Here is a 19,886-nt window from a genome sequence, read left to right as displayed (position 1 = left end):
TTGATTGGATGACATTTGATTGATTGGATGACTTTTGATTGATTGTATGTCTTTTGATTGATTGGATTTTTTTAATCAATTAATTTAGCATCAATTGATAGCTTATCCATTGATGAATTGGATTCTTTCTCATTGATTGTGTGTGTGTCGATGAATTGATTTAATAATAAGTGGGTATAAATTATTTCAATATATTGAGTGTTTGGTTTATGTCTGTTTAGTTGCTTTTTCGTGTTGTTTATTGTTTTGTGTCTATTTTATAAATATTTTGTCGATTGATTGATTGATTGAATGTCGAATGGCTTATGTATTGTCTGTGGTGTCTTAGATTGATCTATAATAATATTTATATATTTAATAAATATATATAAAGAACGAATGGTTGTTATTTTGTTAAATGGTTGGCTTTGACATATTAAGGTTGAGGTGTTTCAATTAATCTTTCATAACACATAACATCACAATTCAAAGATTAGTGCCATTTTGTATTTTCGATAAATGAATGGTCCCCGTCAATCGTCAATGAACGCCAATTGTCGGCCCATTTCAGCTTTTTGTTGTGAAGAGTCATCAAGCATAACAGTCACATTAGCTGAAATGGGCCTAAAAGTGGATTTGATTGTTATCAAATGTGATGAAATTTGAAACACCTCAAGCTGGGTTGATTATATCTATTTGCTAGTAATGTTATATATGTATCTTATCAATTACACAACAATTTTAGAGCTATTGTTATCAATTGACTCGGTATCAAAACAATCAAAATGTAAACTCACGTGGAGCGAACCCATTTCGCCGTGCCACTTTTAGAAGCTCGGCCGCCTCCGCTTCCGGCGTCCTTACCGCCGCGGAGGCCGACAGACCACCACCACCATGGCGCAAACCCCAGCCACCAGACGCCCGCCCTGCCCTCTGCCGGACACATGTCGAACCACCCCAGCAACGCCCATCACTTAAGTGGACAGATGTCTCACTTGAGCGGTCAGGTGTCACACTTAAGTGGTCAGACTCACTTAAGCGGGCATACCTCTCACTTAAGTGGTCAGACGTCGCACTTAAGTGGTCAGACGTCGCACTTAAGTGGACAGGCGTCCCACGAGGATTGGCCTAGGAGAGCGAGCGCGCAGCAGCTACACTATCATCATCAAGAGCAGCGGCAGTCCAGTAATAATAATGCTGGTCCCAACAACAACTGGCAAGATGGGTCGACCGCGCACTTCTATACGGCCAGTGATTACGGTCAGTTGAAACAAAACACCATTCTGCACGATCTGTGGAAGTGGTCTGCTTTTCTATTTCAAGCAGTAGCAGTAGCAGTAGCACTATTATAGCACTATTGTACCACTTGAAGTGAAATATTGAAAGAACCAGTGGAGATATTTTAAACACTGAAGAGACAATAGAAACAAGACACAGTTCAGATTCATACAAGAGATTAGCTAAACAGTTCATTTTAAACATTGGGGAGATACATAGTAAAGATTAGCCGAACAGCTCATTCTAAACATTGAGGAGATACATAGTAAAGATTAGCGGAATAGCTCATTCTAAACATTGAGGAGATACATACAAGTAAAGATTAGCAGTTTGACCATTATGTTCCACATTTTGACTGTTATGCTCGACAGTTTGAAACATTGGAGAGATAAATACAAGTAAAGATTAGCAGAACAGCTCATTCTAAACATTGAGGAGATACATACAAGTAAAGATTAGCCGAACAGCTCATTTGAAACATTGGGGAGAAACATACAAGTAAAGATTAGCCGAACAGTTCATTTTAAACATTGGGGAGATACATAAAATTAAAGATAAGTCGAACAGCTCATTCTAAGCATTGGGTAGATACATACAAGTAAAGATTAGCCGAACAGCTCATTTTAAACACTGGAGAGATAATAGAGACAAGAAAAACACTTGAGTAGAGACAAGTACCGAAGGGATAAATAGAGACTTCTTTAATACACTGAACAGATGATAATTGTAATGAAATTGCAAATATCAATCAATTTAATTGTGACCTGTCAAAGACTTGAGAGTTGAAATTTCAAATATACTTCAGTTATTTGTTTATTGTACACCTTATATTGTGCCATCAGTGAAAACTCTTTTTCTCGGAGCCTTTGTCATCTATGGGGATGCTCTGTGTGTCAAAGAGTGAACCTGGGTCTTGAAGATTGCACAAACACACGCACAATGTCAAAACAAATTGTCAAAACAAATTGTCTCTAACACTGCATTCTTCAATATTTTTCGTCAAGTGTAACATCGTTGGTATACTGGAGCAATCTACTAAGTCGCAATAAACTAGAATAACCAGCTGTAGTAGAATCATTTTAAAGAGATTCTGTATCGTAGGACTACTTCAGGGTAAGAGGGAACTGCGAAGGGAACTGTTCTGAACCAGTTTGAACTACTATCGGTGTGCGGTCTTTAAAATGATCTTTCTTGGGTTAGGGTGTTTAAAACTGCATTATATTTGATGACTGTCAAATTGACAATCAGCTCCATTTTGTTTTTTTTTTATATTATGCTTGACAGTTTGACCGTTGTGGTCGACAGTTTGACCATTATGCTCCACATTTTGACTGTTATGCTTGGCATTTTGACCGTTATGCTTGACAGCTGTTAATTTGATCAAAAACGTGCTGAAAAGCAGGGTCTAACGGAGACCGTTTAAATATACAAAAAAATAAAAATGGCGCTGATAGTCGATTTGATAGTTATCAAACTTTACGTTAAGTGTGAATCCCGACCTTAGTCCCCTTGTCATGTGGATTCATATCAGGACTGTGTTACAGACTAGAACTGAACAAACCACTGAAGAAATAGGTCAATAAAAGTGTTCTGTAAAATAAATTATTTTTTCCTTACATCTGCTCAAATTTGACTGATATTTGATTTCATTCGTCTGGAGCTTCAGAGTCGAAAGGTCATATCTGGCGACATCGCTTTTCTTTCAAATCACACTTTGAATTCACTTCTAGGGATTATGTGTTCAGTGGAACAAACAAAACTGACTTAGTGGATGGTTCCTTTTTTTTGATCCTGTAAATTGCTTTATATATGAACTTTAGTAGATCAACTAACTTAAGCAGATTAATAAACATAAGTAGATTTATAAACTTAAGTAGATCAACAAACTTGTGTAGATTAATATAAATTCTGTGATTCATTAACTTAAGTAGGTTAAAAACCTTAAGTAGATTAATGAACTCAAGTGGAATAATACACTTAAGTAGATTGATAAACTTAATTAGATTGATTAACTTAATTAGATTAGTAAACATAAGTTGATTAATACTCTTAAGTAGATTAATAAACGTAAGTAGAGTTATAAAAAAAAAAAATTGGCAAGAAAAAAATTCAGCTTATCAAATTCAAAATGGCTTTGTAATGTGCAATTTTTATGTAGAATTTTAGATATGGCGGTGGTTTTATTTTTTACACTTAACATTTATTTTTATACACATTTCATGTTTCTTTATGTATCTATAGGTATCGCAACCAGAGTTGAGTCAGATGCATTGCTTGAGTACAGCACGTTTCAAACTTTTAATTAGACTTCAGAAAAGAAAATTCCAGTGAAATTAAAAAAAAAATTAATACAGTGTCTCTGTCTATCGTTTTTGAAGAGTCTGGTTAAAAAAGCTTTGAATTCGGTAATATAGAAAAAAATCTACATTGCTACTTGAAAAGTGTGCACGTTCAAGTTCACATGCAAGTGCGTGTTCGAATGTCTAACGATAGCTAATATCAGAAGAATATGGTGGTACAAATAATACAATGATATGCATATGTATATGTAGTAGAACTAATCATTTTATTATTTGACTTCTCCGTCCATTTATTGGTATCTCGGTGTTGGTAGGCAAATCGTGCAGATTATAAAATCTGCTTTTTTTACACTTCGCCAGGGCCTTCACATCTTTGGGATGCTGTGAAGCATCTCAAGTCAAGTTCAGTCCTCTTTATGTACTTAAATCTTTCACTTCTCAACAACAGAGTTGTCTCAAAGTCATGGTTGATCGATGATAGAGATGAAGACGACTTTTCCCTCATTTCCACAGGAATTTGTCAAAATGATGAATGCGGTAGAACTATAATAATAATGATTGTATAATTATACAAATATAATATAATACGAACCTAATTCATTCTTAGAAAACGAATTTTACAAAATATATTATGATAAAAGTATACTAACAGACTGAACGATTAGTCATAATAGACCCGATATAGTATTACATGACAAAAATAAAAAAAATAACTTATATCATTGATGTCGGTATTCCAAATTCCTGTAATATTAAAAAATCTGTTTGAAAAAATAAGATAATACACAGATTTAGGAAATGAGAAAAAAAGAATTTGGCATTCTCAGACTATAAAAATATTACAATTTGTTATTTCGGCTACTGGCATTATACCTAGCTCTCTCGTTAAAAATTTAGGCGTATTAGATCTATCAAAAAATTTATATATAAAAATGCAAAAATCAGTCATTTTAAATACATGTAGGATAACGAAAGATTTTTTCAAATATTTATGTTGAGGGATCAGTAGGATTTATAGGCCCTGTTAGAAGTTCTACGGAGCCGATCCCTCTGATATTAAAATATCTGGAGTCGGTGAATTATTTTCCCATTTGATCTCTGGTGAGTTGACGTGTTGTTCTTGTATTGTTTTGTATTTATTTTGCTTATATAATGTTGATTGACTAGATGATCATTTTTGGAAAAGTGTGTGGAAGGGTTTAGTTTTTCCTATGGGGAAGATTTAACCCGGACATAAAGTGGGAAAAACTTATATAGCGCCGTTTTCGTGAGAAAATCACATCAAGGACGCTTAACAACTTAATTTATGCATTGATCACTTAGACTTATAACTAATTACTTTTGGCTTTTAACTTAGTTTCATAGATAGAGAGACTTATAACTGGTTGCTTATAACTAAGATTAATGTCGAGTGATTTACAACTAAGACTTTTAACTAATTTGATGCAATGTATTAAATTAATTCGGGACTGGAAGAAATAAACAACACACCCCGGAAATGATCATTCAAGAAACGATTGATGGACATTTCACCGTAGTAAGCACGCACTAGTATTCAGATTCATTCATTGCCACTTTCCCCTAAAAGCTGTTTCTCAGTGATGTTTCATTATCACATCACTGAGGGAATTCTATGTATACATTATATATAAAACAATGTGTTATGTTCGCTTCAACTCTAATTGTGCAACCTATAATTTTGGTGTGGTTTAAATTTTCGATTAATATTTTCAAATATTTATTTTCCTGCCGCTGAGAGCTCCATTGGAACCTCTCTTTCTAATGTGTGTCTTTCATGAGGAAGTAAGAGAGGTTGCAACTGAGTTGTCAGCGGTACGCCTTCACATACTATGGTGGATTTTGTTTATTTGTACAGGGTTTTCCAATAAGAGGTGTTATTTTGAATAGCCCGCTATTTCGGTAGATGTTACTTTTGAAGCTGTCATTTTTTGACATTTGACAAGTAGAAACTACGCCATTGATAAAAATGGAACGATACACGCTTCAACAACGCATTGAAATTATTAAAATTCACTTGAGTGAATCAAATACAAATCATCTTGAGTGATGAGGCCCATTTCCACCTCGGTGGCTTCGTCAACAAGCAAAATTGTCGCATCTGGGGCTCGGAAAACCCAAGAGTTATTGTTGAAAAGCCTCTTTATCCTCAACGTGTGACTGTTTGGTGCAGTTTATGGTCCGGCGGAGTAATTTAATTGGACCTTACTTTTTCGAAAATGAGGCTGGAGCAACAGTTACGGTGAATGGATTGCGCTATCGAGAGATGATTAATGATTGTTTATGGCCGGAATTGGATGGTATTGTTCTGGACAACGTTTACTTTCAACAAGACGGCGCTACGTGCCACACAAGCAACGAAACCATTGATCTTTTACGATTGAATATCAAAATAACACCTCTTATTGGAAAACCCTGTATTATTTTGTATTTTTAATGAACATACCGTTTAAATTAGTTGTAAGATAATATTGATGATTCTGAATTTGAAATATGAGATGGACAAATATGACGTATGATAATTAGGTCCCAATGGTCGAGTGGATAACGTTGTTGTCCCGGTAACACAGAGTTCTTTGGTTTGATTCCCGGTTTAGGCCGTTATCTTTTTATTTTCTCTGTCTTGTTCTGTTTCATGTTTCGTTTAGATTCGTTAGTGTTATCTTCTTCTTCAATAAAATAAATAATTGTTTGTTCAATGTTTTTATTTTTACTTTAAAGATATATTTTTTGAATAATTGGTTTTTTCACTACCAGTGTTAAATGTATGGAATCCACATGTATTGTTTCTCTACCAATCTTGTGATTATTTTTATTTGTTTCTCTTTCTGGTTTTAACACTTTTGGTTGTGTATTGTTTGTTTTGCTAACTCACTGTAGCTGGGAGCAGCCATCTCTTGTACACACTGTACCGTGTTAAATGTATGGAATGCACATGTATTTTTTGCTCAGTGTCTGGAAATTCGTGGTAAAAATGGGAATTTTCTTATTCGGAGTGGAATCAACCACGAATTTCAAGACGCTGTAAGATTTATCATTAAAAAAATTCTGCAATAAAATTCCATCTTGTTGTTTACATCTGTGGCAGAGAGCGGGAAAGTCATTGGCTCTGGACTCGAGATTGAGTTCAACTCGTTCGTGAATGAAAGATACTCTCAGTATCGCCCTTGTGAGAGGCACATTCCTTATCATAACACTACTGAAACAGAAGTTGTCAGTGATGGATTTAACACAAAGTCAAATCCTTACTAATTAAACTTAAGTTAATATTTTACCACTTGAACTCAAACTTATCCCACTTTTACTTAAGTCGAAGTCTTACCACTTGAATATAATTAAAACCTTACAAGTAGATATAAAGCTTTAACACTTTCACCCGAGTAAAGCGCAACTCAACTTTAGTATAAGCTTTTCTTACTTGTGTATAGCGCTTCTACCCTTGGAGAGTCTTTTGTATAGCGCTTCTACCCTTGGAGAGTCTTGTGTATAGCGCTTCTATCCTTGGAGAGTCTTGTGTATAGCGCTTCTACCCTTGGAGAGTCTTGTGTATAGCGCTTCTACCCTTGGAGAGTCTTGTGTATAGCGCTTCTACCCTTGGAGAGTCTTGTGTATAGCGCTTCTACCCTTGGAGAGTCTTGTGTATAGCGCTTCTACCCTTGGAGAGTCTTGTGTATAGCGCTTCTACCCTTGGAGAGTCTTGTGTATAGCGCTTCTACCCTTGGAGAGTCTTGTGTATAGCGCTTCTACCCTTGGAGAGTCTTGTGTATAGCGCTTCTACCCTTGGAGAGTCTTGACCGCCTCCCGTCTTTTTCAGTTCATTATGTCCAAGGCTGATGCTTTAATCTCCACAACATACAACAAACTAACATTATTACAACTACCTCCCGATTACCACCTTCATTTATTGTAAGATTACCACTTACACTTAGATTTGATTGTTTCAAACTCCATCACATTTGATACCCATCAAGTTCAACAGTCAGCGCCATTTTTAATATTTTGATTCCCATTAAACATCGATTCTCGGCCCATTAAAATCGTGTTCGTTCAAACAGTCTTATTGGGATTTAACCGAGACTGTTGACTTGTAGAACTAACTAACCATCAAGTTGTTCTCCCGGAAGGGTGGGCAGAGAGAATAGTTCGCCACACAACTCTGTCACTCACATTAATTGTCCTTATATACCATTCCGTTACTCAGAATTGACATAAACGGACTCGGTTATTTGATTCACTCAGTCGTGCCCGACTAGTTCTACCATTCATACACTTGTTTCTTTGTTCAAAGCATCTAATCATCACTTTCTTAATCCTATTGACTATGCTTGTATCAGCCTGTGACACAGCCAAACACGGTTTTATCCATAGAATAAAGAATAACACAAGAAGCAATATAATTCCAATTATAGGCCTGATTTCAGCTTATATTTCAATACAAAACTGTGTGTTCACCATGATTACCAAATCCAGATAAAAAATTCAATTATAAACAATTTAATGCAAGTGTAAGAGAGACAGATCGCGTGCTAAATGGTTTAGAACCAAGATATATTAAGTCAGTTTCCATTCAAATTTGTACAGAAGGCACTTCTGATGTTATATTCTTTATTCTATGGTTTTACCACACACACGCCTCAGGGATAACAGTTTGATGGCCATCAAACTGAACACTTTGAATCACTCAAACCTTAGACTTACGTTGAATAGAATTGTGTATGAATCTAATTGAATTGTGTATCTATTTCAGCTTACCAGCAAAGTGCTGGAGAGCGAGCGGCCGCCGAGAGTTCCGGAGAGAGCGAACTGTCGGTAGGGGGACAACAGGACAAGCAAAAACGCAGTATGTTTGGTTTATTCAGGAAGAAAAAGCCGCGCCCGAATTCACACAACAACTAAACAAACAATAACTAAGGCCAGGAACAGCTATTGCATTAAAACATTTAAAATGCTTATTTAAGATTGTTTCAAAAATACATACTGAGTTTAGGGTTTTTCGCAGCAATTCAAATGTAACGTCATCAAGTGGAAAATCAGTGCCATTTTGATTTTTTCCATTTTGAACATGTTAAAGGCTGATTCTAGATCCGTTTCGCTTTCGGACAATTTTTGATCAACAGAAGAGCACAACAAATGTGATGTTGTTATGCTTGCTTGTCACAATTTGACAATAATAATTTGAATAGAATGATTGTCTTTCATCTGCTAACTAAGTCCTCTATCACTGCACAAGCAACATCTTTCCACTATAATAATGGGAGTAGGAGGAATTCTGGGAAAGAAACAATAAAAAAGACCTTAAGGGAAGTACTTACTTAAAACTGTAACAAAAGCATGTGTGTATTTGTTTAAACATTACTACTTTTGCAATATCTTTTCTGGGTCTTGCCATTACATAAGTTTTTTTTTTCTATTTTTATTTCTTGTACATTTTTTCTTGAAGTGAAATCATATTTCTTTTTTTTATGTAATAATAATTATTAGTTTAAAGTTATTGCTGTCAGTATCACCCTGGCGCTCGGCCGCCATTGATACAACTTTGTTGAAAATGTTTTCAAAAAATTTCCAAAAACTTAAAAGACAAATTTCTTCCCTATTTTGTTTCATATTAATTTAGAAATAATATTTTTTTAAGATATTCATAGATTTGCGTTACTAAAAAAAACCAATTGAAGATAAATATTATTCCATTCGTAACAAAGATGTCCATTTGTAAAAAATATTATTCTATTAGTAAAGAGGATGTCCATTTGTGAAAGAATGTTGTTCCATTAGTAGCGGGAATGTCATTTAGAAATTTTCCATTATTGAAAGGTATATTTGCATTAGTATCGCAGTGGATCAATGAAATCTGTCTTTAAAACCCAGCGCAGTCAAATACTTCTTATATTATTTTTATTTGCATAATAGTATTAAATAAATAAATTGGGTTCAATTTTATTTTATAAATGATGTAATAATATTTACAAAAACATAACTAAAAACCATCAATTATATTTTCGCAATCCAAAAATAATTAGAGCGATTTATGAAGATTTTTCAAATCGATTTAAATGAAGCAAAATAAGGTTACATTTCTGTGGCAACACCAATTTCGGAACAAATCACAGTGATTTTGAAATGTGAGGTTATACTTTTTACCACAATTTCATAATTTGAGCATTTATTCAACATTTATTTTAATTTTATATGTTATAATCTACTGATATGTACAAAGAAAACATGTTTCCATGCAAATATCTGCACTTTGTAAGTGTACAACGTATTGAAAAATAACAGGTTTAAATATTAAATTACATTTTTGGAAAGTTGAACTAATTTTTGTATACTATTGCTAATGTCCTTCTCAGGCGTCTGCGAGTTCTTCCGCCATTCACTACTGTATACCACAATGTTACTGTTATAAAACTACATTACATCGTCTTTAATTCGACTCCGTATCTCATTCCAGTGCAGAGATATTGCGTTAAGTATTCCTTGGTCCTCCTGTCACTAATAAGAACAAACGTAAAAAATTTCAGCCATTTTGGTCAACTACTTTTGTACTTTTACGAATTTTTATTTATTAAGATGTGAAAAATATGCTCTTAAATCATAGTATTTTAATAAAGTTGTACCCTCGTAATTTCAAATAATTTCGGTGTTGCCATTTGAAGCCTGTTGAACGATTGCAAAACACTTTATGGATCACATGTACCTAGTTTAAAATTTTAAATAAATGTATGTTTTTGGAACTACCTTTTCCCTGTTGTTGAATTGTTAAAAATATGTATTCAAAGGTTATTATTATTATTATAAATATATTTGTTCTTGTAAAATGTAAAGAATATTAGAAATATCTTATTTTTAGTGTAGTTTAAGTTCAAATATTTAACTGCATTGGTTTTTATTCATTGTTTGATTTGCTCACCAACTGAGTTGTTTCAATTCACTGTACGAATATTCCCTAGAATTGTGATCGATACCGATTGAAAGGACAAATCCCAAGTATACCAAAGTCCCACTGCAAGTTGAGACTCTAGTGGGATATTCATTAAAAAATGGCTTTATTTAGAAATATTTATTTTATTTTGTCTATGAGATGAGAAAAGCTTGTACATACCATCGAGAAAAATTTGAAGCTGCGAGGTAAGGAGATAAGATGTATAAAAAATGCCAATACGTACTTTGGAATTTTTTTGATGACATTTTCCATTCCTTGTCTCATTAAATACCCCAAAAAACGACCGTTATAACTTCGTTAACAACACAAAAATAAAATAATAATAGTTCATTATGCACCACTTTGCATACAAATCAGCTCAGAAGTTAGTCATACAAGATTTGGCTGCCGGGCCTTATCCGATTCTCTCTTGCCATATTTTGTTATGTATAACAAAACCAATATCAAATCAACCGCTTGGAATAACAGCGTTCTGTCTTATGCAGTAATGTTATGCGATAATGGGCTCTCGAGAGAGTTACTTTAGAGTTTATTATCCCATAACACTTCTGTACACTAACACTATTGCAGATATAATCAAACAATGACAAAGCCATTTGCCGCATTATCTGTTTTTAGTACTTACTTTTTGATGTATTTGTTTCTTGTTAAAAAATGTAATTTTCTTTCAATTTTATTAAATACTTATTATTATAATTAATCATTTTCATTATATCATTCCCATTGTATCTATCCTAATCTATCAAACTGTTGTTTAAGATAGTAAGCTGAGGGTCCACACAGCATCCCTATCCATTCCCTTCTCCACCATCCATCAAGTATTCCATTTTGGACACATGCCTCATATGGCGATAAGCTGTCTTCTGTCCGTGTTACATATGCTGTGGGCCAACTTCAAAAGGAGAACCGTGGAAAGGCTTCGGGTGCAATACAACAATGCATCCCGTATGATGTTCAGACTTGTCTTCAATGTTCACGGAAGGGCGAGTTATCGGATTTGCAGCTCTAATAAGGTGGCAGGACTGAGGGGAAGGATCAACAACTCCAGAAATCAGTCCTTATCATTGAATTCCGTATGACTCAGATCAAATGGGAAAATAATTCACCGACTCCAGATATTTTCATATCAGAGGGTTCGGCTCGGTAGAACTTCTAACGGGGCCTATAAATCCTACTGATCCCTCAACATAAATATTTAAAAAATCTTTCGTTATCCTACATGTATTCAAAATGACCGACTTTTGCATCTTTATATATAAATTTTTTGATAGATCTAATACGCCTAAATTTTGAATGGGAGAGCTAGGTATAATGCCTGTAGCCGAAATAACAAATATTTATATAGTTTGAGAATGCCAATTCTTTGTATCTCATTTCCTAGATCTGTGTAATTATCATTATTATTATATTATATTGTTTTTTTAGTAATGCACCTTCCTCTACCCATCTCCTTCCCCTCTTCACTACCTTCAGTCTCACAATATACACAATTCGTGGATGCCATAGTCTCACTGGCTCCAGACAGTTGGAACCCTTGTGCGGTATTATGCACCTTCCTCTACCCATCTCCTTCCCCTCTTCACTACCTTCAGTCTCACAATATACACAATTCGTGGATGCCATAGTCTCACTGGCTCCAGACAGTTGGAACCCTTGTGCGGTATTATGCACCTTCCTCTACCCATCTCCTTCCCCTCTTCACTACCTTCAGTCTCACAATATACACAATTCGTGGATGCCATAGTCTCACTGGCTCCAGACGGTTGGAAGCAGTTGGAACCCTTGTGCGGTGCTGACCATGGCATAGATGTCAAATTGTATAGATATTGGGTACAAGAGGGTGTACAAAATAAATAATGCGTCATCATTGTTACTGTTAAATTACATGATATATTAGGAAGTTTACATTTATTCTTATTTTATTTGCAGTTTTTGCACGTCAGTGAGAACATCTTAATTATATCAAAGAAAAACTTAACTACAATATACACACATAATACAGAGAAGATTCAAAAGAAATTAATAATCCAACAATTACAAAGGAAATAAAACAGCAGAAGATAATAAAAGCAAGAAGAGAGATATTCAAATAGAAGTTATAAATATATAATAGAATGAAACGATTATTGAGAACCAACAACATTTCTCTAAGTAAATAAATAGATTCATTTTGTAATTACATTAATGACCAAATAATTTTATGACTTATTGATTAATTATAAACGGCCTTAGGCCCTTGAGACTTATTTAAAATTCCACAAATAATAAAACACAATGAAAGTACTCACAGGACACAAGTATTATTTCCCAAGTAAATAAATCCTTTAGCAAGCCATTGTAGATTTACCTTCAGGCTCGAGTAATTACCAAATAACTTGACATTGATTGTTGCCAAAAGTAACATAGTAACTAATGAAGGAAATTTAAAATAGATATTACATCAATATTCACCAACCTTTGAAATTTTAAAAACTCTTTGCAAATCAACAACAATTACAATAAAATAAAAACTTGTATCAGTAATAATCCTTAACAAATCGTAATAACCTAAGAATCCTAAGAAACCAATTCCGCGACAAACTAAAACACGGAATCATAATCCCAATATATAAAGAAGGCTCTAGAGCGGACATAACTAACTATCGTCCAATACATACATTACTAAATTCACTAGCCTTTGAAAAAGCTATTAATAATTGACTAATAGAATACCTTGAACAAAATAACATACTATCCCACAACCAATTTGGATTCAGGAAAAATAAAGGCACCTTCGAAGCCCTGGCAACAGTTACAGATTTTCTAAATGAAAACTTAGACAAGGGTTCAAAATTCATATCAATATTCTTAGACCTGTGCAAAGCATTTGATACTATCTCACACTCTAAACTATTACAAAAACTATCTAACATTGGTATAAATGGTAATGAACTTACTATTATTAGCGATTACCTATCAAACCGAAAGCGAAGTGTGAAAATCAATAACTGCAACAGCAATCAATTACCAATTAGCTACGGCGTGCCTCAAGGAAGTGTTTTGGGTCCTACCTTATTCTTAATATAAATAAATGAACTGAGTGGAAATGGGCATCTAAAGTCTCCCTGCAACCAGAGTGGATTTGGTCAGCGATAGATTCAAAACAAAGGGATTAATATCCAACCCAATGTTGAGAACCACTCCGGGTCTCGGTGGAAAATGGTACAATAAATGATTATCTAATAACAAATTTCAAATAAAAGAGCAAATAAATTATGTAGGAACATTTTAAAATGCAACTTGTTTGGATTTAGATAATGATTTATTGACATAAATAAATTCTCCTGAAATTACATAACACTTTTCATTGTATTTACATTAAGTAAAAAAGACACATACTCTAAAATACAATGTATTGTTACCTGTATGCCTCATTATTTCTTTAAAAATAATTTATCCTTACATTGCCATCTGTATGTCTTTTCTCATAACATTTAAATATAATTAAACATAATTTAAATCAAATATAAAAAACACAGAATTTTTTTTGAAAACCAATTCAAATTAATTAAATCCATCAAAATACGATCTATAGAAATAATATTTTAATTTAAAAACTATAAAACTGTATTAAAAAAAAAACATCAAAATAATTTTTAAAAATACAACCACATATTTTTTTAGCATCAAAATTTAGTTAAAATAATCAAAAAATATTTTTCAAATAATCCAAACATAAATTTCAAAGCTAAAATTATTTTCTTTTCCTATTTAGTTTAGTTTAATTTCATAATGTAATCATTTAAGTTCAGTTTAATTTCAAAATGTAATAATTTTAGACTTGTATTTCATTAACAATCAACAGATAATGAGTTTTAATGACATTATATAATTTAATTACACTTATATAATCTTATAATTGTCCTTTCTTTCCATATTATTGTATGACTATCAATAGCTGCCATATATGTAAATAGCACTTGTGGCGTTAATTCTAAATAAATAACTCTCCTCAGTACAGACATTGTCTAGTGAGGCGGGGAAACAAAACTATGGAAGTAATAAAAAATCACAATTAAATAAAGGGCCGGGTTGCCGGCACTGAAACTGATAATACTTAATATGTAACTACCGATAATAACAACATTAACACTACCTAATCTGTCAATAACGTTGCACCGATATATTTGAATAGTACATTTCTGTAACCTAACTTATAGAACTGGTGACACCTAGTGAGGCAGGTAATGTAAAGGATACAATTAAATTATGTAGGAATCAATTATGACGGCCTCGTGGTCGAGGCGTAAGGCTCAACTAGTAAAGCGGAGGTCGCTGGTTCAAATCCCGGCGGGCGCAGTCAATTTTATTTGATTAAATTTATTCATTTAACCTTTCCCTTACTGTGCTAAAAAAATACACGCGTTACGGTGCTGTGTAGTCAATACACATCTCAAAATAAGCGATTTAATATCGGAAAAATATGAATATTCATAGCTAATCGATTATGTTTATTATATTTTATATCAAAAGTGATAATAATTGTAATTTAATTGCTGAAAACATGAAAAAACCATCGGCAGATGCTAAAGAAACGTGCGAGGGGTCCACATCTAACGACGGTTCGCGGCCAACTGCGGCCAACTGACTAGCGAGTAGCGGCGCAGCTGGCAGCTGGCACAAACACAGCTGTGCGGTCGTAGGTATCGATGGTCTAAATCAAAAACTACAACTGCAGAAGTGTGGATGTCTCATGTTACCGCATAGCAAATTAAAGCAGGACATCAGTAGCGTATCATTTCCTCGCACACTCTTCGCGTATTTAGTATCACACGGTTGATTGTATTGGTGTATTTGTTCCCGATTTTTAACAAAAAACTCTGATTTTTAGTTGAATTTGAAAACTATGTAATATATTATTTTTTAATTCAGTGCATAAATGTATAACGGAGGAATACCTAAAATCTGAACCCAGAATTTATTATATTTATAGAGTTATTAAAGTTATTAGAAGCAATGTGTAGTAAATACACATCACAGATGAGGAAAGGTTAAACAATATATAGATTATTTGCGGCCCCGGTGTAAGACCAACATTCAGAATTGAAATATTGCTTGCAATGGCTTTAGCCGTGTGTGGTGACCAGATCTGAATATTCTTTTTATAGCCCGATACTTTCCCACCTTCATCTTACCCATCTCCTTCCCCATTTCATTTTTAGTCTCACAGCATTCCCCAATAAGGAATTTTCTTTTTTATTTAAAAAAAAATGGGGAAAATTAATTATGGCATATACCTTCTTATATTGTTGTTTTATTGTACAAAACTGTAAAAATAATATTTCAATGCAATTGTTATGTGCAATGCATTTCACCAATAAACGGAAATTTATCATTAAAAGTAAAGTAGCAATGTGCAATGCATTTCACTAGATCTGGTTCAATGAACTCAAATACCACCAATAATATATATTTGTTTAGTAAAACAGAAAAAAGAATGCGTGAAGTATTCAGACTATTTTGTGATCTTTCACAGGTCTGCGCTAGTTAAAAACAAACTACTCACTGTGAACAAGTTCATATACCTAGGCTGGTCTATAAGTGAGGAAGGATGCACTGATATATCATTCAATAGACTATCAACAACTGTCTGCCCACAGCGTATTCTGAGATGCTTCTGTCACGTCGCTCTCCAAACTGAGAACTCCAACCTGGAGAAACACTGGCAAAGTGTTTGTTTGGCAGGAGAAGCAGAAGTTCACCGATGCGATGGACTGACCAAATATCAGCTATGTCCGGTGTCCTTGGCTCTGCATGCAGCGCAGGACCACGAGGAGTCGAGGAGTCGAGTTCATCAGAGAAATGGTCACAATCCCCAGCAATGCGGCAACAACTGAACAACAACAAAAGGTCAAAATAAACCTAAGTACTTATATTAAAATCACAAAATGACACATTATGTCCAGCGTCAGGGGGGGTTCAGGGTCATACATAGAATGTGGCTGCCATGAGATTGTTGCTCTCCTCAAGTGATGTCCAGTGGCGTAGATAGAATGTGACTGCCTTGAAAGTGTTGCTTCCCAAGTGATGTCCAGTGTTATAGATAGACTGTGGCTGCCTTGAGAGTGTTGCCCCAATCAAGTAATTCCCTGTAACAGATTGTTCGTATTTCAAATAAATAACTCTGAAGATAACATTTAACTAACAATGTTCATATATAGTAATGATTAATATTATATCTACACATTTGAAAGAACTATAATAAACTTAAAAAGTAGTAATGGTTTAAAGAGACAAAATAATATATCTAAATCTTATTTTAGCAATGTGATTAGATAAGAACAGATAATGTTAAAATTAATCAATGGATATTGCGTACATTAATAAATTACCTACGCATGGATGTTCGCCTCTTTATGGATGAAATAAGTAATCGAATCCACCATGGAGTGCTGATACAAACCCTGATGTATGGCAGTTAGGCAAGGAACTGGCAGACGAAGGATGAAGGCAGACTGAAAATAAAAAATGTGATTCCTGAGACATACGTGTGGTAAAATCATGTACCTACTACCCTGTTACAAATCTGGAGATCCGTAAAGAATACAAGGCGTAATGGATAAGATAAATAAAAGTGACGCTTAGAGCGGATGAACGAAGAAAGGAGTGGAAGGAGGATATATGGCGAGGAAGTGAATGGTAAAAGAAGTCGGGAATGCCCGAGGAAGACACAGCACGATCAAGTAAATCAAAAACTTTAGTCAGGTCATGGTCAAGAGCCAGAATAACAAGAGTATATGAATGTGTATGAAGCAAGGAGTGTATAGCAAAACAGAGTTGAGTGGCGGTCTATCATGAAACCGCGTGATGATTAACTAGTTAGTGACTCACCAGCGGGGGATCTGTATAAATCAGTCTTCCCGAGAGTACGATGTCTTGATCCTGGTCCTGATCCTTACACAGTCTCTTCATGAACTCAGCGCGGTACTCAAATGGAGGCAGGGCTTTAAGCAAACAAACAAACAAATAAATAAACGTTAACTAATATTTGATGATCATTCGGGTTTTGGAATGTAGATTTTTTGGGAAGGGAATTTGTAGAAGTTGTTTATTCAGGAAATTGTTCACTTTAGAGGCAGAGAAAATCAGGTAGATAATTCTCAAAGATGTTCATTCAGGATGTTAGCGAGCCAAGAAATGGTTCATTCGGTCATTATGTGCAGAAAATATAAAGTTCATTTTTAAAGATTCGGATCGTCATACTAAAAATGTTTCATTTGAATATTTTTATTCATAAATATTGATTTAAAAACGATCTTAAACCCCACACTCCGAAACGATGCCAACTCCCTACCCTCGCTGTGATAGAGATATTTACTTCTGTCAAGTTGCTTACTGATATACGGGGCCTATGACACAGAAAATGCCAATTCGACGTCAACGTGGCCAAATTCACGAACATGTCGTTTTAGCAGCAAATCAAAAATACCACATTTTAAAATGATACAGAAAATTATTGATATTGAAAATACCGTATTGTTGTTCAATCAGAGAGATGATTCATTTAATAGAACGTTTATTTGTGAAGTTTGTTCGGAAAATTGTTAAATTTACATTTTTCAAGGTGAATTTTAAAATCCCGCAAGAACTAGTATAGATTACCCCTTCTCAATGAATGCTTTGAAAGTACAAACGATTTAACCTTTTTGGTTTCCGCAATTTAACTCAATGCTGACTGTTATTCCTACGGCAACTTGTAAACCTACCAACAGCTGTATTATAATCTGACAAACTGCATTATTTTATTTCAGCGTAACAAATCACAGGCATTTTTTCAATGTGACCACCGCAAACGATTATAAACAGCTCCCAACCATCTAGAAACCTGTGGAACCATGGCATATACAATAAGGTAATGCTCTAAGGCTGAAGGTTGGCTAAAACCATTTCAAGCTACGTGTCGAATCATCGAACATTCCAAAGTGGAAGATACCCTCAGTATCGCCGTTGCGAAAGACCACCATTTATAATTGAAAGGTTACTTGAATGTGACTTTAGGATTATATGGTGACCAGATTTGAATACTTCCATTTCCCATTCCCTTCAGCCTCACATAATATCCCAAATGGGGGAGTATATTCAGCTAAAAGCTAAACAAAAAAGCATTTAAGAAAGTGTAAGTTAAAAAAAAGATAAGTTTACCTGTTGAAGTGAGTTGAGCAGGAGGTTCCTGGAACATGTGTTCAGTGTTCAGTCAGCAGGCGCTGCATCTGCCTTGTCTCTTGCTTGGATTGCGTATTGCATAGACTGCCCAGGGTAGCCATAGCTTCACTATTCTACTAAATACTAACTTGTCACTGCTACAGACTGATGTACACTTTAGTGCATGTTTCATGGGGACATTCTGTTACAAGTGTTTTAACCAAGACCGCACTTGATTAGATTGTCATTATTACAGTGAATTCCTGGAGCATGTGTTCAGTGTTCAGTCAGCAGGCGCTGCATCTGCCTTGTCTCTTGCTTGGATTGCGTATTGCATAGACTGGCCAGGGTAGCCATAGCTTCACTATTCTACTAAATACTAACTTGTCACTGCTACAGACTGATGTACACTTTAGTGCATGTTTCATGGGGACATTCTGTTACAAGTGTTTTAACCAAGACCGCACTTGATTAGATTGTCATTATTACAGTGAATTCCTGGAGCATGTGTTCAGTGTTCAGTCAGCAGGCGCTGCATCTGCCTTGTCTCTTGCTTGGATTGCGTATTGCATAGACTGGCCAGGGTAGCCATAGCTTCACTATTCTACTAAATACTAACTTGTCACTGCTACAGACTGATGTACACTTTAGTGCATGTTTCATGGGGACATTCTGTTACAAGTATTTTAACCAAGACCGCACTTGATTAGATTGTCATTATTACAGTGAATTCCTGGAGCATGTGTTCAGTGTTCAGTCAGCAGGCGCTGCATCTGCCTTGTCTCTTGCTTGGATTGCGTATTGCATAGACTGGCCAGGGTAGCCATAGCTTCACTATTCTACTAAATACTAACTTGTCACTGCTACAGACTGATGTACACTTTAGTGCATGTTTCATGGGGACATTCTGTTACAAGTGTTTTAACCAAGACCGCACTTGATTAGATTGTCAATACTTATTAATAAGATAACGTATAGGTTTTATGTGTTAGATTATTAGAGAACAGCACACTTAATTTATTTGATATTCACATGTTTAATTATTTCACCAGGATATATTTTAAACCTAACAAATACTAATGAAGTTGGTTCTAACATTTATAACGGTTATACAAAGCTCATGTTTTTGTATTCACATATTTTAAAAAGTTATTACTGTTCATGTTATTTTTAAACAGCGCTGGTGGTAG

General features: G+C 34.6%; 2 protein-coding genes across 5 annotated transcripts in view; one reads left to right on the top strand and one right to left on the bottom strand.

Annotated features, from left to right (window-relative positions):
• The window catches only part of kst (spectrin beta chain, non-erythrocytic 5 kst), a 179,625-nt gene extending 168,420 nt beyond the window's left edge, over window positions 1-11,205 (top strand). The window contains exons 79-80 of the mRNA XM_089643731.1: window positions 811-1,239; window positions 8,323-11,205. Of these exons, the coding sequence (XP_089499857.1) occupies window positions 811-1,239; window positions 8,323-8,471 (578 nt within the window). The 3' untranslated portion in view covers window positions 8,472-11,205. The remainder of the gene's footprint in view (window positions 1-810; window positions 1,240-8,322) is intronic.
• Window positions 11,206-12,422: 1,217 nt separating this feature from the next.
• On the bottom strand, window positions 12,423-18,834 carry LOC149414192 (uncharacterized). 4 transcript variants are annotated; one of them, XR_016304108.1, is made up of 5 exons: window positions 18,697-18,834; window positions 17,386-17,498; window positions 16,891-17,009; window positions 16,448-16,643; window positions 12,423-16,387 (listed from the first exon to the last, which is right to left on the bottom strand). XR_016304108.1 is itself a non-coding variant. In XM_089644072.1 (4 exons), exons 1-3 carry the CDS (start codon window positions 18,731-18,733, stop codon window positions 16,887-16,889), a joined length of 273 nt encoding a protein of 90 aa, XP_089500198.1. In that variant the 5' UTR covers window positions 18,734-18,834; the 3' UTR covers window positions 12,423-16,643. The 4 variants fall into 4 exon arrangements, 2 of the variants coding, with proteins under 2 accessions (XP_089500198.1, XP_089500197.1); XR_016304109.1 differs by having other exon boundaries at window positions 16,486-16,643; XM_089644072.1 differs by having other exon boundaries at window positions 12,423-16,643; window positions 16,887-17,009.
• Between the last annotated feature and the right edge of the window lie 1,052 nt (window positions 18,835-19,886).

The sequence above is a fragment of the Hesperophylax consimilis genome, chromosome 20 (genome assembly GCF_061612785.1).
Source record: "Hesperophylax consimilis isolate HC1 chromosome 20, BYU_Hcon_1.0, whole genome shotgun sequence".
NCBI lineage: Eukaryota > Metazoa > Arthropoda > Insecta > Trichoptera > Limnephilidae > Hesperophylax > Hesperophylax consimilis.
This window is presented reverse-complemented; position numbering and strand designations above follow the sequence as displayed.

Bases quoted from the DNA above. Each gene is read 5' to 3' on its own strand.
- LOC149414192 (XM_089644071.1), bottom strand. From the start codon at position 18,733: ATGTTCCAGGAACCTCCTGCTCAACTCACTTCAACAG. The intron at 17,010-17,385 runs GTGAGTCACTAA...TTTTATTTTCAG, and splicing joins TTTATACAGATCCCCCGCTG to TCTGCCTTCATCCTTCGTCT. The intron at 16,644-16,890 runs GTAGGTAATTTA...AATCTGTTACAG, and splicing joins AAAGAGGCGAACATCCATGC to GGAATTACTTGATTGGGGCA.